Below are 23,994 nucleotides of genomic sequence, written 5' to 3'. Positions count from 1 at the left end.
GATTCTTTGAATATCATTTATAAATTAGGATTCTAGTGATTGACTTAATTTATAATTAACATAGTTAAATGTGAACCTTTATTTAATTAACTATGAATATACATTCTTTTTAAGAATTTATCTTTGTTCTTTTAGATTTTAGGAATAAGAAAAGAAGAGTTGTGCCTGATGAAAGAGAGGTCCAAATACCCCTTGAGCATGGGTAATTTTTCTAGCTTTAAACTTATTAAATTTAGTATCTTATTTTCATACACTAGTAATAGATCGATACATTTGGTAAAGAATCATATCTGTCCCAAAATAACCTGTTACTTCAATAGAATTTTTGCCAGAAATTATGAGAAAGCTCTTTCAGGACATCATCATTAGCTCTTTTAGTACATCTAATTAAATAAAAATAAATTTTAAATAAAGTTGAATATTATTAAAAAAAATTGCTGCAAATAGCTTACTAGGTGATTGAAAAAATTAAATTTTTATCAATTATTTAATTTTTCAATGAAAAGTTGCAGTCACAATTACTAAAGAAAGAAATCATCATTATTTTGCACAGTAGTATTTAATTTAGTTTCTTCAACTCTACAAAGTTAAGTTGCTTGTAATAAAGACTTACAAAAATGTAGATTAATATATTAAAAACTCATTGTCGTAAGTATTGAAATAATTATCTATTTCATTTTAATTACTGTAGTCAGGACTCTAAAATAATATGTCACCTGATATGCCATGGGACTGTAAAAATTCTGATCAGTCATGTATTTTTTGCTCTTACACACTAGAATAGGCTTGTAAATTTTTCATCAGGAATATTATTAAATATCAATTAGCCCTTCCTTCAAATTATAGAGAAAATCATCAAGATACCATATGGGATGGATAAATGGTACCAGAATGTGTAAAAAGAATTCTATATTTGATAAAACTGGCAATGCTCCTACTTCAAAATGGGTATTTTTAGCTTTCCAAAATTACCATTGCCCGTATCATCGCTTGCCCATACTTTACCAAAAAAGTATAAAAATGAAGTTTCACCAGGATGACACACCAACTGCAAGAGGTATTCTGCTGGAAACTGACATAATTGTACGTAAATCAAGACTTCAGTCACTGATGAAGATACAAACCACACAATACATAAGAAACATGACGAACCTCAAAAAGATAACTCATATGATGATAAATGAAGACAATGACGGTAAAAGAAATCAACAATTAGAAACAACTATTTTTCTACAAATATTAGCTTTGTAATGCTAGTTACAGCTCTTTACTCTATCCCAGTAGCTCTTTATCTCTAGTTTACATTTAAACTTTCACATAATTTACTTAATCCCGATGCCAACACACCTTAACAAAAGTTAAACTATTACATTAAATTAAAAAATTTTCGTTAATTCTGGACAATGACATAAAAAGATACCAAAACATAAAAAGATACGCTGCATTAAATAACTCTGCTCCTTAAAGGTAGAGCACCAAAACAGGCAGATCACCAAAACAGATGTAAACAAAAGACCCAAATGAACAAAACACATAAATTTTGGCTAGTAATGTCCAATGAATGGAGGCATCGATCAACAGAATGTTACAAACCTTTAAGTTACTGGATTACAAATTTGAGATAAAAATTTTGCCTTTGCCTGCATAAACTCTATAGTTTTATCAACTCTTGTTTAACACAGGCTTCAATTATTTAATTAAACTTAAAAATGTCAGAGCAGATTTATTTTTTATCTTTAAAGTTTGTTTAAAATTCATTTCTTTTTAATACTTGCATTTTCTTTTGCTGTTTTATCTTTTTCAAAAGTTAAGGAGAATTATGCTGCAGCAAGTTTCCTTAAATAGTGAAAAAAGAACTTAGATAATATAGTACACAAAATATATTGTTCTTTTAATATTAAAATTAAAACTTGGTTATCTACTGCATTTCTTTATCTCCATAAATACTTCTCTATTAAGATGTTTAGGCTCATGAAAGTTTAATTTAGGGATGTATTTCGTTAAGTGCCTAGCTGGGTGTATAAACAAAGTTGAGGTTTTTTGAGCCCTAATTGATGTCATTTAAACATGAATACTAGTTGTTTTATTTATTTTACATGTTGAATATTTGTAAATTTTTTTCTCCCAAGATGGAGAAGAGAGACCAGAATAAGGTGTTTCAGTCGATCTGGTGTCAGGGGAGAAGTAGCGTATTATGCTCCTTGTGGCAAGAAACTTCGTAGTTATCCTGAAGTTGTAAGAGTAAGTGATGTATATTTTTTTTATGTCTTCAAATTGAAAATATTTCAGTTCATGACATAACTTAATTCATTAATTTTCTCTGAAAAATTCAGCCCTCACTTTGTTGACTTTGGATTTTTTTTTCAGTACTTAATTAAGAATGGAATTACAGACATCTCTAGAGATAACTTTACATTCAGTTCAAAAGTCAATGTTGGGGATTTTCTAGAATGCACATCATCAGGATCAGGACAGGTAATTTTATTTGTTCTTTGCTTCTGAAACACCTAAACGTTTAAATATTTGAATCATTTTTTCTCTATATTTCTTTTAAAAGCTGTAGTAGTTGCATTGAATACTGTAAATGCATACTTGATGTATAGTAGATCTTTGATTATCTGGAATAGATTAAAAAACAATTTTACTTTTAACAAGCAAATAAATGAAACAAATTTAATTTAAGTTTTGTAATTTTGTAGTTTTCCACAAGAAACAGAATTGCCTTGACCACAAAGAGACTACAAAGTCAGTATTAATGGCAATTTATATTTGAAATTAAAATTTTCATATTAATTTGAAATTAACATTTTCGAACATAAGTATAAACGATACATTAACAATTTTTTTTACTTTCTTTAATACACAGTCAGTTATATGCAAACATAAAATTATGAATTCTGAAGTGTTAAAAATGTATGAGTGAAGATCATAATAAATTTGTAGTTAAAAAATTCAAATATTTCTAATCCAAATGTAAGATAATAAAAATTTACTAACCACGGTTTGTACTAACATAAAAAAAACAACAACAGTTGATTGAATTATTTTAGGAGTGCGTAATTTGCAGCCCTGTCAGTCAAACACATCCTCAAATAATCGGCATACGGCATCTTGCATTCCAGCCAAAAATGTAAAAAATCTACTTGGCTATCATAAAAATTTCTCTTAAACTGATTTCAATGTAGTTTGAAAAAGAAAAAGAAAAAAACATTAAAATTCAAGTTGTTGAAAGATTTAAATATGTTGCCATTTCAATTTAAAAAAGAAAATCTTTATCTGAAACATGTTTGAAACAAACATAAGGATTTATTTTCAGGATTAAATATGTAGGCAATTTGATTTTTCAGCTGAGATAGTTGAAAACTTGCTATTATTTAATTTCATTTATAGAAACAAAGTGAGCAAAAGCATTAAATGTTTTTTAATTTGGAAATATTTTACCTTTATTTTGTCTAATTTTTAAATTGAGTTGATATTGTTCTTATTTAACAAAAGAAGAATTTTAAATCACTGATAATAGAATAAAAGCTGAATTCATTGTGCCCATGTGAGTCTACAAAATTTTAGAGTGGTGGAAAAGTTGTGCAAACACTAATTTATGTTGTTTTAAATTAATTAATCATGTTTGATATCTGGCTAGTAATAGCTTATTTTAATTTCAAATAATGTTAATAAATGTATGTCTTTCCTAGGATTATGTCTTGTTAAATGAACAAGAAGTTCTTGCCAGGATTGAAGAAGTCCGAGCTAGAAAAGGTCGTTTGGGTGTGCAGAATCGCAAGTCGTCCCAACATCGATCTGCAGAGGAGGAAGAACAGCAAAGACAATGGGAACAAAAACAAATACAACATCATTTAGAACAACAAGGTAAGTCCATTCTGTTACCATATTAATTTCACATCTGAATTTTGAAAGTATATAAACTAGGGTTTTCATTACATTGCTTTACCTAATTTTATAGTGCAAAGATAAGATAAATATTTAGGGATAATAAGATAAAAAACTATAATAAATATATGGTGGTTTCATGATATTATGTACTAAAAATTTCGAATTATTGTATACTTCAATTTTTTTCAGATTTTATATCCATATTAATTTTTATATTGGTATATCAAGTACTCATTTTATAAAAAATAACAAATTACTAATGAATAACAAAAATAAACCTTATAAATAACACATAATTCTTAATAAATAACATAATTAGTTATATATACTCTGTGCTGCTCTTCTTCAGTATTTGAAATAGGATTCCAATTTTTGGTTCAACAAATGAATGTACATATAAAACTGCAAATTTGACATTTTGCCCATGGGCAACAGATAGTTCGGTGTTTGCGATTGGATAACAGACAGTTCGCAGACAAAACTGCTTTGGAACTGTGTTTATACCTTCTCAAAACTGGCACTTAATTCATAAATCCATTTCTTTGTTGTTGTTTCTAATGCCACTTGCCACACTAGCAAGTGCTTGTTGAAACCGAGCAAATTTAAGGCAGAGGGTGCGTTTTCTTGTTTTTCAGTGGGGCTATCTATGGCCAAAAATTCATCTTCAGCCACACACACGTCACAGCCCGTTTATAGGATCCATTTCTTTAATTCACTGAACTTAATATTCCTTTCCCTTGCACTTATATTGTTGCAGTACAAGCATGTAATACTTTCACAATCTGAAACAGAGTTAAATGATGCTCTGTCTGTTGGTAGGCTATGAATTAGTCTGTGATCTGTTTGACATCTGACCCTTTTGCTCCTTTTTTCTAGGGCATAGGCGTAGACAAGGTTTTCATATCAGTTTAATCTTGTATTCCTCCCCCCCTTTAGCTGCTGTTTTATTGTTGCTTGTGAGGATTGTTGGTTGAGTCTGAACTGCAGCACTGCTTTTTTAGTCTTTACTTTTTTAGCAGTTGGTTTAAAAATTGGTCAGAAATTTGTGAAAGTGGGTGATGCCAGATAAGTCAATGTGACTAGTCCAAGAGTGATGTTTCTGTATGCTGCTTTACTTGCGTCCATCATCAGGTTACGTCTGCTATTATAGCTTCCCATCATGTCTTGCATTCAGGATTAGAACAGGATCTTGAAGAGTAAAGTAAAATAACAAAGTACCCCATTTTGCTTTACTCTTCAATGGGGGTGAACCCTATTTTGCCTTACCTTCAAACTTCTCATTTTCCGAAAAAGCAGCCTGAAAAACAAATCACACTGAATGAAAATATATAATATGTATGCACATGAACCATTTGAATAAAAAAGCTAAAGCACTACCTATAGCAATGCCACATAATTGACACCTCTAAAAAGAGGAACTGTCAAAAACTTACTTTATTCTACCATCCCAGTTAAATCATCCTTCTTCTAATTATTTTTTGTATTCTATGATTTTATTTATTTGTTTATTTTAATTTAATATTATTTTCTACTTGCTTATCACTACATATATTTATATGAAAATTTATAACAGTCAGGATCTTATTTTTATTTGCTCTTATATTTTATGTTTAGTCAAGATACTCACTAACTCAAATAAATAGAGACATATATATTAAATTCCAACTTATTGTTTGCATGTAGCAAGGGCTCGAGAAGCTCTCGAACTGAAGATAGTGAGGCAAGCACAACGTGAACAAGCCTTAGTGGCTGCTAGAGAAGAAAAAAGAATGAGAGGTTTGCATGATAATTAGTTTTTTTTTTAATTTATTTATATTATTTTTTTTTCACTTTAATTCCAACTTAATTTTTTTCATTGCTTTTTAGTTATTCTTGCTTTTTTTGTTTTGCAACCTAACCAATAAAATGGCTGAGTTTAATGCAGTCAATTTGATTGCCGTCAGTTGCTTTCTAAGTTGTAATGCATTTTTTGAACTATAGAACTTTGATTTAGTTTCAAATTTTGAATTAACAGATGATTTGAGCGATGCTAACAAAATAATTTAATTCTTATTATATTTTGAGATAATTTTCATTATACACAACAGTAATTTTTTTATACATTAATTTCTGGTAGCAGCACCCTCACTGCTTAAAATAAAAATTGATAAAGATTGAGATTTTCTGAGAGGGACACACGTTAAGCATTAGTATACTTTCAAAGTCTTTATGTGAGACTAACAGTTTCTAATCTATCGCTGAAAATGTGTTTGCCAAATTAAATACCTTCCCCTTTTCCCTCCAATTTTTGAAAAATAAACAAATTTTTTATTTCTCTCTTATAATTTACTATACTTGAAATTTATATTTTCTATTGATTATTTAAAGTAGTGATTTCATAAATTTTGCTGGAATAACATTGTAATTGTATTGTACTTTCTACAATGCCAAAAAAGTAGTAAAATAATTAAAAAAAAGTAGTAAAATATTAAAAAGTAGTAATTTAAAACTTACCACAAAATGGTATAACAAATAATTTTAAAAATAATTATACTACAGTAGGGAACCGATTATCCGGAACGATCAGGACCATTGCTATTCCGGATAACTGATTTTTCCAGTTTTCTGAACTAAAAAAAAAAATATTTGGAAATAATCTTAAAAAGATGAAAAAATGAAGTAATACATTAATGATTATTTCCAAAATGATAGTAAGGTAAATTACTTTCCAAAAAGAAAGAAAAATCCTAAAATCTTGTAAGGAAAAACAAAATTTTTTTTTTTTTTANTTGTATTGTACTTTCTACAATGCCAAAAAAGTAGTAAAATAATTAAAAAAGTAGTAAAATATTAAAAAGTAGTAATTTAAAACTTACCACAAAATGGTATAACAAATCATTTTAAAAATAATTATAGTATTGATGTAGTTTAAGTTAAATCAATTTTAGAAATATTTTTTAATTCCTCAAAATACTTCATATATATATAAATAAATTGGTATTAAAAGGAAGTAAAAAAATTATCCTAGAATGCCTTTGAATGTTGACTAATTATATTTCAATTAAAATAAAATAAATCAATGTTCCCTTGTAAGGTCATTTTCTCTGCCTAGATGGTATAATATGGCTATCTATATAAATGCTAGATTTTAAGCTCATTTATAAAAATAATTTGCAAAGAATATTTGCTATTGGTTGCATAATACATATTTATATTTGTATTTAAAATAAATTTTACTACTTTAAAAATCTTTAAAGTAGCCGAGGAAAGTCGAAAACAAAAAGAACAGCAGCGACTGATGAAACAACAGGAGAAGTTTGAAAGGATAGAACAGTTAAGAATTGAAAGAGAAATTAGAGCTCAACAAATATTAGAGGTAATTTTTTTTTATTATATTTGATATATTTGAATTTCTTCTCCCCTTGTGTTTTTACATTTTATTATTCAAATAATTTTTATTCTGTTTTAACTTAAAACCATATTTTTCTTGTATGAAAGTAACGAAATGAATGGTATTCCTGCCAGCATGGAAACAAAGTGACTGTAGTCTGCAAATCATTAACAAATGATGCAGAAAATAGTCAGTTATTCTGTTAGTTTGCATTAAAAAGATGTTGGCATTTTTAAGATCTTGAAGTAATTATCATAGCAATATTGCTGAAAAAGCAAATAACTGAAATGTGTGGTTTTAGGAAAAAACGTTCTGAATTGAGCTAATCGAAAGTGATTATTTATTTGTTTGTGATTTTTGTGTGTTGTAAATATATTGTATTAAAAGAAATTAAGATGTGATAAACCATGTTGAAATTTATAGTTAACACTTGCTAATAAAATGATCAACAGGACCACATGCATTTAGGATTGAATTGTAGGGAATTAAAGTTATTAAAATAATTTTTTATTAAAAATTGATATTTTATAATCTACTGGGAAATGCATAGCAATATTTTCTGGAAAACAATTAAGAAATCATGTGAATTTCGAATTAAATTGTTGTGAATCAATTGCATCAAAATCATGTTTTAAAAAATATCAGATATAAATCATGTGAAATACATAGCAATTTCTTCAAGACAAGTGGTTGAATAAACACCTGAATTTAAAATTAAATCATAGCAAATCGTGTGTTTTAATAATAGGGTATTAAAATTATCAATATTTGAAAAAACTTTGTGAAAATCACCAGCAATATACGTGATTTGAAAATTTATTTTTCATAAATACATCGTAAAAAAGTCCACATTCTAAAAAAAATGTAACCTTTATGACATTTTAATATTAAAAACTAATACCTTTTAGAATTCTTTTAAAAAAAATATTATGCTGTTTTTTACATAAATAAGCACAATAGCATGCATCTTAAAATATGTTTACAACTTGTTTATTGTATAGGACAAAATTTTTTACATTTGGCTACCATCTTACATTTTTGAACCTTTTTTTGGGAAAATTTAGATGGTCATTTTCGTTCTCTAAATTTTCATGGCCGGTGTGAATCCTAAACTGAATTATATGAGATTTGTCTTAATGTTCCAATTTTCTTGATAAAAATATGTCCTTGTCTTGATTTTTAGCTTTTTGTGTTAATATTCCTAATTTTTTGCATGTTCAGAACATTTCGTATTTTACAAGTATAGATGCGACTTTTAATATAATTGATTTTAAGCAATCTAAATATGTAATTGGATTTTAGTTTCAAAAATTTTTTAAATAAATAATACGGCTTCTGAAAAGCACAAAATTTAATAGTTTAAACTTAAGTTACTGATTATATACTAGATTCTAGCTTGTATCATTGTCTGAAGGCTTCATTGCTTAATATTTTTTCAGTTTCAGTCATTTTATGAAAAAGGAACTCACTTAGCAATTCTTATGGGGACGAACATATGCTTATTTTTTCAACAAATGCATTGATATATTTTGTGAATTGGAGTTCAGTACTTTCACAATAATTAATTCATTTATTTCATATCATTTTAAACATAATAGATCAACAATGCAGTTCTATTGTTGATTGGAATCTGTTATGTTTGAAATGATATGAAAGAATTCTTAATTTTTCATTATAGAATTTTTAAATATTGGATTCAGGGATCATTCACTAAATTATTTTGATCTAAAAAAAATTTTGCATTGTGTTTTTGTTTCAAGATTATTGAAACATAACTTTAAAATTGTTTGATCAAAGAAGTCTTGAACATGATAACAAGTTTTAATAAAATATATGTAGGAGAAAATATTGACTAATTGTTACTAGTTATAATTATTTTTTCTAAAAAAAAATGCAGTGTTTCTATAAAAAATTTCTGTATATTAATCTCAAACTATTATAAGTTGTACAATTCTCTATTAATAAAATAATACTGGAAACTGTTCAAATTTTCTGTTTTAAATGGTATAATTTTAAAATTAAAAATATGGAGTATATTAATCATTTTTTGTGATAAAATTTACTTTATTATACTTGAGTAGTATGTTATATATATATATAAACATACATACATGCATGCTTAATAATTGAAAGGTTAAATGTTTCGATTTTATTAGTATACTAATTTTTTTAATTAACAAACAATGTTACTCATGAAATTACTAAAATTTTGCAGGAACAAGAAATAAAGAGACAGCAAGCTGTGTACATGCGAGAACAGGTAATTTTGTCTTCATTTAAACTTAATTAAAAAATAAAATGATAGACTTTAAACTTATCATATTGTAATATTTCTCTCTACTTATTGTATTAAGTTTCTTCATTGCTTCCCTCTTACTATCTTTCTCAACTACAAACCTTCTTTGTATGTCTATATTTTGTCTCCTTTTTGTAGTATATGATAAAAGATTGTCTATGTATTATTAAACAATTCATTTCTTCAAATAGTTCGACAAATTTTATAAAATGTTTCCGTATTTAGAAAGTATTTGTTTTTTGCTTCTTTTTTTCCCTGGATTAAATGAGTAATTTCGTCCTGCAATTAATATTCATATGGTGTATATAAAATTACAGTTCATTTAATCGCTAAATTGGAAATTATTTTTAATTAATAACCATGATTTTTTTAATCAATGCAAACGATAACACTAACATTGAATATTACAAATAATCCAAATCTCTATCTACAAAAGAAGTATATTTTAAAAACATTTAACTCTTAATGTTTTGTGTGTACATTTTGGAATGATTACGAGTAATATTAAATTAAATGTAATAATACAATAATATATTGAACAAGCGAGTTATCTGTACATGTAAATAAAAGACATTTATTATTAATTTATGTGAATATAGTAAATTAATATGTGCATACATTTCTATGGTAACCAAGTTGGAAAATTTTTTTTTACAAATAATAATAGTAATTAATAAGTCTAAAATTAAAATGCCTCTGAATGCAATTGTAATAATTATTACAATTCCCTCCGTCTGGAATGAATTAAAGAATTTTTTTCTTGTATATTTTTCGTTTTATTCTCTAATTTCTTTACCTGTTTTCTTCATGAACAATAGGAAATGCAGAAACGTAGAGAAATGCTGTTAATGGTTGATTTGGTATGTAATTGTTTCGTGTATGCTTATTGTATGCATGTGATTTATGTGCATGTGTACATGGGCAAAACTCCTAGTCTACAAGAACTTTTATTTATTTTCCTTTATCTTTCTTGCTGTTTCTTTTAGTTCCATATTTACTTTATCTTTCTTGCTGCTTCTTTTAGTTCCATATTTACTTAACTCTTTGGGAAGATTGGCTGAAAAAATTGCTTTACATAACTTCCCCCTCCAAGTTTAAAACTTATTATTCAATTTCTTTTCATATTTGTGAATAACACTTTTTTGTATTAGTGAAATAAAGCTTCTTCTTGCATGTTTAATCCAATTTTTAAATTAGTATGTTTTTTTAAAAAAAAAGAAAGGATTAGGTGGAAAACTAAAATGTAAAAATAGTTATTAAGTAAACTTATGTGACAGATTAACGCATGATCAAATATTATATATTTCATTGTTTATTTAAAGCATATTTTAGCTTTCGTAATTAGAAGTAGACTTTTGCTAAAATATAAACTTAAGTATTTTTTTAGCATGCAAAGAATTTTCTTATTGTAGCTATAAATAAATAGAAAATTGCTTTGTGTTTGCTAAGAAGGTTTTGTATAATATATATTTAAATCCGCACATGCAAATATTTATTTATTCTAGAGTATTGCTTTTATTTTTTCTTGATCTTATGCGGTGATACTTTTTTTGAGCGACCACCTCTCATCGTATGAAAAATCAGTCATATTGAGATCATGCCAAATATTGTCTAAGTTAGTTTTTTAAATCAATATGTGAAACCGATATGTAAATCAATATGTAAAAATTCATTAAAAACATCATTTATGTGGTTATATTTTAAGTAATTTATGCTATATGAATTGTTCTAATTACATATTTTTAAAAATTAAGATGGATTTAAAATTAATTTTGAATTGTTTCATTTTTTCATGCATAACTTCTTTCAAGTTTATTTTTTTAAATCTGAGAAAAAGCCTTTATATAAATATTCTTCATGGTTTCCCACTATACTTCAATAAAATCAATTTGTATTAAACTTTACTGGGTTTTCATTGTTCTGCTACATAATGTCATATAATAGTTTCTTTTATTTTCATAATTTTAAATTATACCAGATAGGCGTATATTTTTAGTTTTCAATGATATGTTTTTCGAAAGAGCTTACTCAATTTGAAAGAAAATTTTCTGATAATGACTGTTGTTGGGTCAATGTTGTTATCAGAGGGCTGCCGACTTTTCTCTTCTAGAAGTTATTTTTAATTTAAGTTGATAGGTAAATAAATCTTTGTAAAAAGTTGAGAAAAAAAAGGTTGTTGTAGATAATCTATCATAAAAATTTCACTGTATTGGTTTTTAAATCTATATTTTTTCCAAATATTTTTGAGAATGCATTGTAAAGAGATTTACACTCTGAGTATTTTTTTAAAAATTCAATTTTTTATGAATTGGTTTAAAATGCATCACGTGAACTTACTCTTGGTTATGTGAGTTTTGGTTATAGAATACTTCATATTAATTATGGTTTGTGTTTTATTTTAATTCTGCTAATGTTTAAATGAATTATTTAAAGAAAATAATGTATATAATGTTTCATGCTTGTAATTTACTAAAATTGTAATTTGATAAATCATATATTTTTAAAAGAATTAGAAATTAAACCTTTTATAATACATTTAGGAATGAAATACGTAAGTATTTATTTACCAATAAGTATTTATTTACCAAGTCATAATCTCTATCAACAAGAAATCAATCAGCAGGAAAATTATAAACTGCAATAAATTATTTGTGATATTTATTGCTATAGGTTATTGTTCATAAACTGAAAATTATTCAGTGTAGTCTGAAAATGTGTTACTTTTTATTCTTACTGTTATTTTTTTAACTAATTAGTTTTTCCCCTAAATGTTTAACTAAATTTAATCTTAAAACTGTAGTTGAGTTACATACTAATTTTAAAATTTTTACAGGAAAGAGAAAGACGTCGGCAGCATATGATATTAGTCCGAGCACTTGAAAATAGAAAGAAACAAGAAGTAAATAATAACTATTATCTTCAAATATTAATTTATTATTGCTCAATTAGTATTGTCATGCTTATTGTATATTTTTTAAAAATTCACTTAGGAAAGAGAAAGAAAACGTGAAGAAATTTTATTTGAAAAGAGGGTTAATAAGGAAAAGAAAATGGTATGTAATGGTTTTTTGTTTATTTTTGTATTATAATTTTGAGCTTTTTATTGATTTTTTTTTCTTTTGAAAAAAATTAAAAATTATTTTGATAGTTGATAGAAATATTTACCATGAATGGTAATTTCGTGTCACACTTACCAAAGTGCGATATTTTAGTTCTGGTGTTTACCTTTTTCAAATCTTGTTTATGTTTAACACTTAAAAATAGTTTTAAAAGATTACTTTTTTTTCTGTTTAAGCAGTTTTCTTTATATTGATTTTGAAAGTAAATATTTCAAAATATTTTTTTTATCTTCATTTTTGCCATTTTATTTATAAAATAAGGCTCCCCTTTATAGTAGGAATTTTCACAGAACCCATTAAAAAGATATACGTATCTAAATAAGTGTATAGTAAAATTTTTTATTTCAAAGTTTTTTTTAATGTCTTTTTATGACACCAGTATTTATTTAATTTTTTGTTGTTAGGTATATAGTTATTTTATATGTATTAATCAATCCATAGCCATTTTCGTTCATATAATTGAGAAGTGTATCCTAAATTGAAATTCAATATGGCAATCACTAAAAAAAAAACATAATGAATTTGTACTTATCTTTCTACTCATTTCCTTCTGTTTTTGTTTTTGCATCAGATTTAGTTTATAGTCATCATTAGCTTAGCTACATTAGCTTACAAAGAGTACATCAAATTGTTTACATTTGGTATCATATTGTGTTACTCAACTTCATATACATTCCATATACTCTATGCGAAATTTATTGAAATCCTTTAATATTAAAATTAATACGAACTGAAATGGAACCTTTATGAAGATAATGTATTCATTGTGTTTTACTATGTATGCACTATTTAGTTTTTAGAATTCCCCTTTTTACCTTCCTACCAGCTATATTTACATTTATTTTAATTTTATTATAAATCATATTTGACTGTTAATGGTTTATTTTTTCTATCCAATAGGAACAAAGACGAATGGAACTTGATTATTTACGAGAGCTGAAGAAACCCGTTGATGACATGATGCTGAAGGATCTTATGGTATTTACTTATAAAATTGTTATTATTAATATTATTTTTAGTTTATAGTAATGAGTATATTAATTATAGTTTATTAGTTTATAGTAATGAAATGTTTGCTTGCTTTTTTGAAATATCTGCTCAATAATTACATTTATTTCAATTTTTTCAAAGTCATTTCGAGTAAATTCAAGCCAGCGTTTTCTAAGTGAAGTATTTTTAAATTGTTCGTTGAATTATCTCCGTTTTAATTTTGAGGTAATGCCAAATTTAGTGTGACATTACTTTCTATAAATAAAATTGCTTTAGTATTTGCAGGTAAGTTTGAAGTTGAATACCAAAGTGGTAAAAATCTGAATTACTAGTGTTTTATTCATATTAAATATGCAAATTTTAAACTGTGAGCAAACTGGGGAATGTAGGCACAATTTATTCACATATTTATTTTATGCAACAACATATTGCAAAATCTTCAGCGTGACACTTTGAGGAATTTCCCTGAATATGAAAGAATTCATTTTTAGATCTTAATTTAATCATTTTTTTTCCTTATACCAAACATATAATATTAATAACACCAAACTTTTTAAAATTGATTAAGTTTTATTAACATTTCTTTCATAATTGGTTTAATGTTAAAGTAACTCTGTCTCTGATTGTTATATATTGGAAAATCAACTACATCCAACTGCAGTGTATAAAAACAAAACAAAATTTTTTTTCTCTATATGTTTAAGTATTGCATAATGCAATGATGAACAAATTTTATTTACTATTTGCCAGTGAAGGAAATAGAAATTAAGGTAGCACTGGTATTTAATATCCTGCAGCGGATACGATGCATTTTTTATTTCAAATTAATAATTATTTTAATTAATTAATTTCTGATTATTTGAGCAAATAATTACTTTTAAAAAAACTAAAAAAAAAACTTTATTCCTTGTTCTAAAAAAACATTTTAATGTAATTAAAAATCAAGAACTGACAATATAACTGAAAAAGATGAAAGAACTCAGCCAAGTCTGACTTCTCAGATATATCTCAGTCATTTGTGTTATGTTAATAATGGTATATTACATGTATATGATTTAACATTAGAATTTCCCCTCTTTTCTTTTAGCCATTGCCTACATTGAACCGAATACCAGGTGTGAAGTTAGCTGGCAAAGCTTTTGCTGATATACTAATGGTATTTGAATTCCTTCATAATTTTGGAGAAACACTGGGCTTTGGTAAGTTAGTTTTTATCAATTTCATGTTCTTAAATTTTTTTTTAATAACTGGCAATATAACTTTGCCAAAGCCATAAAATGTTGTAATTGGTTTCTATTTTTTAACTTTGTTACTTTTTTAGATGTGGATAGTTTACCAACTTTAAACACCTTGCAATCTGCTCTTTTGAACTTGGATGAAAAATGCGAAGAAGAATTGTTGTCTGTTGTCCATCATCTGCTTGTCTGTGCAATCGATGATCCTGGGGTGCAACACAGCTCAGAGGTTTGTTGGTCACAATCCAACTGCTATTACATGTGCATACATTTATTTAAACTATCAGTACATTTCTCTTTTGGTTTGAATTTTTTTTGTTGTTGTGAAAGTTACTACAGTACAGCCATTACTTATAGCTGAAAGGGTCTTTTTTTTCAGACACTTTTTAACAATTAAAATAAACAACACTTTTCCCTCTTCAAAAAAGTTTTGTAGTTTGTAGTTTTTTTTCATTTGCGACCTGTTAAAAGTGATCAAGGATTAGAATCCTCCGTTTTTCTGCTTCTTTATGATCTTTTCCCGATTTTCGATATTTGTTTGATTTTAATCTGATTTCGTCTGTTATATGGAAAAAAATTGGATATCACGGAACCCAGATCTGGCATTTCATTACAGCATAAAAGAAAATCTTGTATTTTTCTCAGGATTTGCATAAAAGGATTATTACCTCCAAGAATCACACACTTAATTTCGAATGCTCAAAAATGTCACATTTTGAATAAATTGCAGATTGTAGTTGAAATTGTCATGCCTAAAGTGGGTTATAAAGTGATTCTTTTCAAACTTAGCCTCGAAGTTTTGTCATTCCTTTTATAAATAAAAGTCTTATAAATGTTTTTGGAAATTTCCTGTGTCATAACATAATAGAATATTTAAAAGCCTATCAATCAGCTCTGTTTTATTATATATTGACTTTTAATGATACATTGAATGGAAATTATGAAAATGAAATGTATGACATTATTTTTTTCTTTGCAGTCAGCTACTGTTCTTGGACAAAATTTAAAAGATGCTGACATCACAAACAATAATGTATCTGAAGTTTTGCGATTATATTTTATTGCTCAAGATAAGAGATTACCAGTAAGTTCCAATGCGTACTAAAAAAAAATTTTTTTTTTCTGTTCTAAATAAAGAAAAAAAAAGTTCTGCTAATTTTAATTTTAATTTTATTATTATTTTAATTATTTTGGAAAAATGCTTTGGAGAAACCAGATAATGTTAGTAACTATGATAAGTTTTCAATAAAATCAGAAACCCTTCAATAAATGGATTTCTGAGTTATAAATATTTTTTAAACAATTTATTTAAGCATTATATTGTATATTGTATTATATTGTGCAATTATATTGTATAAATACAGTTGTATCTCCTTTTTAAAAGTTTGAGAGCTATAATTTTTATCAAATTCACAATTAAGTAACTGTAACTTTTAAGAAAGAAAAAAAAATTATTATGGAAAAAAGAAACTATTTTCTTTCTTCTTTTTTTTTTTAAATTATTAAATTTTTTTTTGAAAATAATAATTTTGACAAACTTTCTGATAATGATCTGCAGATTCATGGAAATCTATTATTTTTTGCAAATTATGAGTCATAGTTTGTGATTTGTTTTGATGCAATTTATGAAACACACCACAGGATTATTATTATTCATTCAACTTACGAATCACACACCGATTACTGCAACTTCCAAACTTCACATTTATTGTAACCTGCTTTATAAATTGCACACATAAAATCTTTTTCAATTGATTTATGTTGCATTGCATTTCTCNTATTTTAATTATTTTGGAAAAATGCTTTGGAGAAACCAGATAATGTTTGTAACTATGATAAGTTTTCAATATATTGTATATTGTATTATATTGTGCAATTATACTGTATAAATACAGTTGTATCTCCTTTTTAAAAGTTTGAGAGCTATAATTTTTATCAAATTCATAATTAAGTAACTGTAACTTTTAAAAAAGAAAAAAAAATTATTATGGAAAAAAGAAACTATTTTCTTTCTTCTTCTTTTTTTTTAAAAAAAATTATATATTTTTTTCGAAAATAATAATTTTGACAAACTTTCTGATAATGATCTGCAGATTCATGGAAATCTGTTATTTTTTGCAAATTATGAGTCATAGTTTGTGATTTGTTTGATGCAATTTATGAAACACACCACACGATTATTATTATTCATTCAACTTACGAATCACACACCGATTACTGCAACTTCCAAATTTCACATTTATTGTAACCTGCTTTATAAATTGCACACATAAAATCTTTTTCAATTGATTTATGTTGCATTGCATTTCTCATTAAACAATTTGTACATCACTGATTTCGGGTACTTACTCGATTTGTGCCTTATCTATTGTATTTTTGTTTTGTGAATAATGCATCGCGGTTTATGTTTACACAACTTATTAATCACACATCTGAATATCTATTTTCCTAATTTTTGACCTAAACACTGGTATTTCAAGTATGTATTTTCTCTCTGAATGAAAAGGAAATATAAATAAAATTTCAGCTTTTTCGTGATTGACCAATCGCATGTATTAGGCAGAAAATTGTTTTTCCTCAATATTGCAAATTAGATCTTTACATAGATTAATGGAAGAAACAGTGTTCTCCTAATTGGGTTCATTCGAGAAACCATCAAAGGGTTTATTAAAAAAATTATTTAAATGGTTTTATTTGAAAATTGGTTTGCTTTGAAAACTTATTATTATTTAGATATTCATTGAATAATTTTTTCCCTTTTATTCTCTAAACTTTTAACTCCTGGGGAAAATGGAAATTTTCTTGCTTTGTAATTAACTTTCCATTAAAAACACAGAGAAAACTGATTTTTTGTTATAGGAAAGATTGCAGCTTAAGTTTCGATAAAGGCCAGAACCATGGTTAATTTTTATTAAGTAATCCTTATTTCAGAAATTAATTTGTATTGTATATTAAGTATAATTATGACTTTTTTTTTCTTCCTGTTTTTGCACATCTAAATAATGAAATTTAATATTTTTTAGATGCTTTCTTGGTTGCAAGCAAAACCTTTCTTGTCTTTAAATGCTTCACAAAAAGCTGAAACAATAGCATATTTATGTGATGAACTGTTAACAAGTAGATTACTCACAAGGTAAAATGAATTGGAAGCCTATTTTAATTTATAGCAAATTTAATTAAAACCTATTTTTTTATTTTTTTTTTTAAAAATTTTTTTTTTTTTGGCAGCATGAAAAAGTTATTTAAAACTTATAATGTGTCTTTTTATGTCATGGTTTTTTTTAATTGTAAAAAGTTTTACACCTTACCTATTTTGTTTTATCAAATCAATTTTATAGGTAACTAAAATGAAATATTCTTACATTAAAGCATTTGAGTTTTCAGATTAAGTAATATTATTTTATCGATCAGCTATTATTTAATTTTTGTAAAATGAAATTGTATTAATGAGAAAGTTATTCATAAATTTTTTATGAGTTAAATATTGTAAGTAATTTTTAAATTTGATTTCTATAATAAAATGTTTAAGCTGATTTGATTTCCAAAATATTTTAGAATTTTGCAATTTTAAGTGAATATTATTTAAAATAATTACGAGATATTTTGGTGTTTTTGATTAATGTTATACTTAAGTTGAACTTTATGTAAAATTTTCATTAAGCTTCCTAATTTTTGAAATTTAAATAATCATTATGTATTTGAGAGTGATTGTATGGATAATTATTGTTGTAAAACTATGAAATAATAAAATATATACTTCTAGAGTTATATTATTTCAATATCATTGTTAATCTTTAAAATAAAATGTTGCAGCTGAATAACAATAAATACAGAATTTAAGAGTAAATATATAAGAATAAATACAGAATTTATATGTGATTTTTTCAATTTCTATATTTATGCTGAGTTATTTTAAATTCACATATTTTTGTCCATAGTATATTGTAAATCTCATTTCTAACTAATTCTTATTTTCTTATCAGGCAAATTGACAATAATATTGAAAATGTTAATGTTCTTAGAAAAGACAAGTGGCTTGTTGAAGGAGAACTACGCAGGTACACATTTATTTTTGTAAAATTTTCACTTTTTCCTTCTGTAATACAGTAAAACCTACCTGTAACAATACTGTAAAGATCTAGTTACAATATTGTTTTAGACAGATTACGGTTAAAGTTAGTTTGAACTATAAAGATATAAATTTATAACGAAAATATAAACTTATTGCAATTATGAAACAATATTGAAATATGCTTGAAAGAGAGATAATAAATAAATGTTAACAAAAAATAAATCATTTATGAAAATAATCAGTTAATTTTGTTTGCTTATTTTTTGGCAGTAGTTGACATTTGCATACACATATATTTCACACAATGAGTTCAAATGCACATAAAATATTTTTGGTAAAGCCGAAACAAAAGTTCTCGGTCTAAAACATTTGGGCTTGGCTTATTTTCCGTTAACTAATAGCTTCAACTTATCGGTTCCAGTACTGTTTGCACAAAGCAGGACGGTCAACTTCTGTTTTGATTTTTTACCACCTTTAAATGCAATTATTTTGCTTTGGTATAAGTTGATAAAATAAGCCAGTTTCATCAGCATTGTATACATTATCAGGATAAAGCATTTATTCAATCTGCCTATTATCTCATTGTTTCCATGATGCAACATCATTGACTTGAGTTGACTTCTCTTCATCTGAGATGTTTTTAAAACCAATTCCATGGAGTTCATGATATTAGGTTATCCAACCATCACTGTCTTTTAAGTTATTGTTGCCCACCAACAAAGATGAAAATGATCTTGCTTTTTCTGCAATCATCGGACCTCTAATTTGCTCATTTGGCTGCCTCAATTCATGGAGCCATCTTAGGGTAGCTTTGCCAAACTTCATCGCTCACTGCACCTTTAAATCTTTTTCTTTTGCTGTCAATTTTAGATTCTTCCATAGCATCTTCAATATTTTTTTCTTCAAAGTAATAGCTAATGTTGATTGGAAAATCCCATAATTTTTAGTAACATCAGCTTGTTCAATTCTTTATCAATCTCCGAAATGGTTTTTTAAATTTTCTTCAAATGATAATGCTTAATGTTGAGCATTCCATTTCACTCAGTAAGTAGAAATAACTGAATTGCGCAGCAAATGGTTCGAAGTCAGTAAGGTTTAACTTACGAATGATAAAATTTGAAAGTGACCACTTTGAAAAAGGAAAAACATTAACGCCATATTTTTGTGCAAGCCTGAAAACTGAAAATGAAACTGAACCAAAAAATGGGGGACACTGTTCTGAGCAAGTCTTCCTGTACAGTGACAGAAAAAATTAATGCACACTTTATCCCCTTTCCAAAAAGAATCTTTTTCCCTCAGAAATAACAAAAGAATGATTATCTAGACGCAGAGGCAAACATTTGTCATTGTCTCACATCATTCGGCTCAATGGAGAGGCATTTTTCAAGAATAGAAATATTGAATTATAAGTGCTATCAGCTTTTCAAGAAGGGTTACTCAGGTTCAAATACACTGATCAAATAAGAATTTCACCAGGACCGTAAGGAAATATCGTTATAAATAGTTTTAACATAGTAGATAGTATTGTAGGGTTACAAGTTTTGTATTCAGTTCTGTAATACATAAAAAATTATTTTTAGGTATCGGTCCATTCAACAACGGCGAGCCTTAAAAGCAAGATTGAGTGCAATGGAAGAAAATCGTGATAATCCTAACTGTGCAAATATGTTATCAGCTGATATTCCAGATTTCAGTTTGACCGAACCTAAAGAAAATCAGTCGAATGCAGACGAGTCAGATTTGAAAGAGAAAACAGATAAAGAAAAGTTAGAGGATATGGAAAAAGAACTTGACAATGAGAGTGGAAATGAAAGTGATGACACGCAAGCCCCTGCTCATATGTCTGAAGGCGAAGTAAGCTATTGATATTAATATTTTTCTCAAACTTTTGTTATAAAATATTAATCTATCTAAAACTTCTTTGTTAAGTTGTATCAGCTGTAAGCAAAACTTATTTTATTGATGATATTAAGAAAAAAAAAATACTGTACTTTTAATTTTTTTAAATATTTACTCTAAATTGTAATTTGTAACTAAATTATAAAAAACTTACATTGTCCCACCCAATTTGACTTTTCTAAAGTAGTTGATAACACTTATATGCATAGACACTTTGATAAAAATACAATATATTATACCTTAATTGCAAGTGGATCTTCATTAACCCTTTCACTCAGAATTTTTATTAAATATATTTTTCATTGTTTTGTATTAATTTAGGTGAAAAATATTATACTTAGCATTTTAATAGTTTATGGATATGAAGTATAGCATGAAACATTGTCGTCTTTTTCTGTGTTAAAGATAAAAATGTCCAAACAACGAGTGACAACAGCTAAAGTGCTGTATGCGTCACCTAGATCAAAATAACATGACATTCCAACCATTATTCTTAAAAAGAAAGAGTTTTGAGAAATAAAAGCTATCGGCTTAGCCATGATTGAGCGATGTGTTTTAATTTCAAGCATACTGTTTCGATTAATTTAAAACTTGTACTGCTGTTTTATTTAATGCAATATCATACTAATCTAGAGTTCAATATGGAATTATTAAACATTAAACTGTTTTGAAACTGCATATAACTCTAAAAATGGTAAATTCCCTTTTCTTTTACAGTGTTTACAGTCTAAGACATTGATACCATTTTCGATAAAATTTTGTCCTTAATCGCAGTTAACTAAATGATAGCTAATCAATTATTATTATTTTTTGCAGGAAGATGATTTGCATTTATCTAATGATGAAATTAATAAGAAAATTGATAAACTTTCTAAAGTAAGTATTATGACTGTTAGAAACTATAGTCTATTCTCTACATTTTACATTAATTGACTTAAAACTGTTACTTTTTTTCCAGCAATTGACTATGTGTTCCAATAAATTAACAAAAGCTTTCTATACCATCCGTGGTGCTACCTTTGGAATGGATAGGTATCATCGACGTTATTGGGTGCTTCCTAAATCTGGTGGTGTGTTTGTGGAATCCATGGAATCCTCTTTGAAACCTGAAGAAAGAGAGAAAGTTTTATCTTCTGCTAGGCCAGCCCCTAAGATAACAGAGGAAGTAGAAGAAAAAAATGAAACAGAAGAAGAAAAAGCACCAGAAAAAGAGGAAACTGCAATCAAAAGTGAAGTAAAAGATGAAGCAGAATCTCCAGAAAAGAATGATAAAAGTAACGAAATAAAACCAGAACCAATAAGAACTGATGATGAAAAAACAGATGTCGAAGATGTGAAGCCTGTGGTAAAAGAAGAAATGGAAATATGTGAAAATACTGAGAATAAATCTGCAGATTCTGAAGAAACTGTAAGCAGCACCACCCCAGATAAAGTAGATGAAGAGAAGATTAAATGTGATATTAAAGAAGAGGAATGTACTATGGAAATAGATTCTAAAGATGTTTCCAAAAATGATGCTGAAGATGTCAGTGAAAATAAAATTCCTGAAGTAAAACCTGCTGTGATAACTGATCTCGTCGAAAATGATTCTAAAGATAAAATTAGCAAAGTGGAAGTGGAAGAAATGTCCATAGACGATAAAGAAGAAGCGAAAGTTGTTACACCTGATAAAGAGTCCAAAATAAAAGAACCTCCTTTAAATTTGAAAAATGAAGAACATAAAATATTCTCACCGATTAAGTGTGAAAAAGATCCGAAAACACACTCTTCAGTAAGTACTCCGCCTAAGAAAAGCTTTCCTATGGACATCAAATTCCACAATGATTGTGATCCTTTTCCTAATTTGAAGAAGGAGCATAAAAATAGGAGAGATGAAAAGAAAGAAAGTAAACATAGAGAGGGAGAAAGCAAATACATTGATAAAATGGTGGACATTAAAGAGGATAAAAAGCCAAATGTTAACATATTTATGCCAAATTTATGTGATACTAGTATTAATTTAGACCTTGGCACTCCTAAACTTCACAACAGTTCTGAACGAGGGCACACTCCTAACCCGTCCATACCACCAGAACAAAGCTGGCTTATGCACTCTCCACTCTTTGCTTCCTTCATAGCAGGAAACATAGGGAATATGCTTTTTAGTAATTCACTTATGTCCCCAAGAGACATGAATGGTACTTACTTTAATCTCCCCAAAAACGACTCAAACAATCCATTTGGTCCTTTTCTTGGTTTGCAGTCTGGCATGTTAAATGAGCAGCTGTTTAAATCTCTCAGCGACAAGTCGAACAACCAGAAGCCCTGGTTTAGTATACTGCCTCGAATGCCCTGTGACGAGAGCATACTTAGTTCGCCTCAACCGAGCAGAAATTCCGGTATGCACTCTCCTGCTAACATTTGTTCACCAGAAATGAGAAATTCTTCTCGGAGTATGCACTCTTCTCCATCATCTAATCAAGTTCCACCTGGGCAAGCTGCTGCTGCCTTGTCAAACTTGCAAATGGAGTTGATGAATGGTGTTGTGCCACCAGGGTTCTTTCTTCATCCCTTTTTGCCACCTCAGTTTGGACCTACTTACCAAGCTCCACCATCATCTACCTGTTCATCGCATCACTCATCCTTTACTTCTACAATTTCACACTCATCACCCATGCCTGATTTTAATCTGAATTTCAATAGGCCACCTCAGACATCTACTCCGAATTCTATACCAACCCCAAGTGCCACACCTGGACCTACTAACCAAGGTTGTGCAACACCTACCTCAAGAGATACACCCTCACCGTGTTTTGCTAAACGCCTGATGATGGAAAAAGCTGCTCAGGAATATGATCATCCTTTGCCCATTCCAGTCGGTAAGTTTTCAAATTCCTAACTCAAAAGATGTTTATTTAAATCAGGTATGGCAAGTTTTTAACAATTGACAGTTTTATCCGGTTTTAACCATAGTTTTATCCGTCATGTCAAAAAAACCTTTTCTGATAGGCGTGCACAACCTTTTTGAGTGAAAGGCGACTTGCATAGCAGGTTGACTAACAAAGGGCCGCACATGTATTTAGACTTGTTAACGGCAAATGTAGTTATTAAGTTAAACATTAGTGTTCTAATTTTTTTATTAA

General features: G+C 27.4%; 1 protein-coding gene across 33 annotated transcripts in view; it reads left to right on the top strand.

Moving 5' to 3' along the window:
* Positions 1–23,994, top strand: part of LOC107452081 (bromodomain adjacent to zinc finger domain protein 2B) — a 124,629-nt gene that overhangs the window by 88,622 nt on the left and 12,013 nt on the right. For 11 of the 33 annotated variants that reach the window (XM_071179852.1, XM_071179850.1, XM_071179843.1 and 8 more), the window contains 19 exons: positions 136–202; positions 2,130–2,241; positions 2,368–2,475; positions 3,693–3,867; positions 5,575–5,667; positions 7,128–7,246; positions 9,477–9,521; positions 10,376–10,417; positions 12,391–12,456; positions 12,548–12,610; positions 13,577–13,654; positions 14,754–14,865; positions 14,988–15,130; positions 15,881–15,985; positions 17,925–18,034; positions 18,885–18,959; positions 20,554–20,827; positions 21,689–21,748; positions 21,831–23,730. In XM_071179852.1, coding sequence (XP_071035953.1) covers positions 136–202; positions 2,130–2,241; positions 2,368–2,475; positions 3,693–3,867; positions 5,575–5,667; positions 7,128–7,246; positions 9,477–9,521; positions 10,376–10,417; positions 12,391–12,456; positions 12,548–12,610; positions 13,577–13,654; positions 14,754–14,865; positions 14,988–15,130; positions 15,881–15,985; positions 17,925–18,034; positions 18,885–18,959; positions 20,554–20,827; positions 21,689–21,748; positions 21,831–23,730 — 3,747 coding nt within the window. The remainder of the gene's footprint in view (positions 1–135; positions 203–2,129; positions 2,242–2,367; positions 2,476–3,692; positions 3,868–5,574; positions 5,668–7,127; positions 7,247–9,476; positions 9,522–10,375; positions 10,418–12,390; positions 12,457–12,547; positions 12,611–13,576; positions 13,655–14,753; positions 14,866–14,987; positions 15,131–15,880; positions 15,986–17,924; positions 18,035–18,884; positions 18,960–20,553; positions 20,828–21,688; positions 21,749–21,830; positions 23,731–23,994) is intronic. The other 22 variants (XM_071179855.1, XM_071179853.1, XM_071179847.1 and 19 more) reach the window with 5 other exon arrangements.

This window comes from Parasteatoda tepidariorum, chromosome 4, assembly GCF_043381705.1.
Source record: "Parasteatoda tepidariorum isolate YZ-2023 chromosome 4, CAS_Ptep_4.0, whole genome shotgun sequence".
Classification (NCBI taxonomy): domain Eukaryota; kingdom Metazoa; phylum Arthropoda; class Arachnida; order Araneae; family Theridiidae; genus Parasteatoda; species Parasteatoda tepidariorum.
Note: the sequence above shows the minus strand (reverse complement) of the source record. Positions and strands in the feature narration are given on the sequence as shown.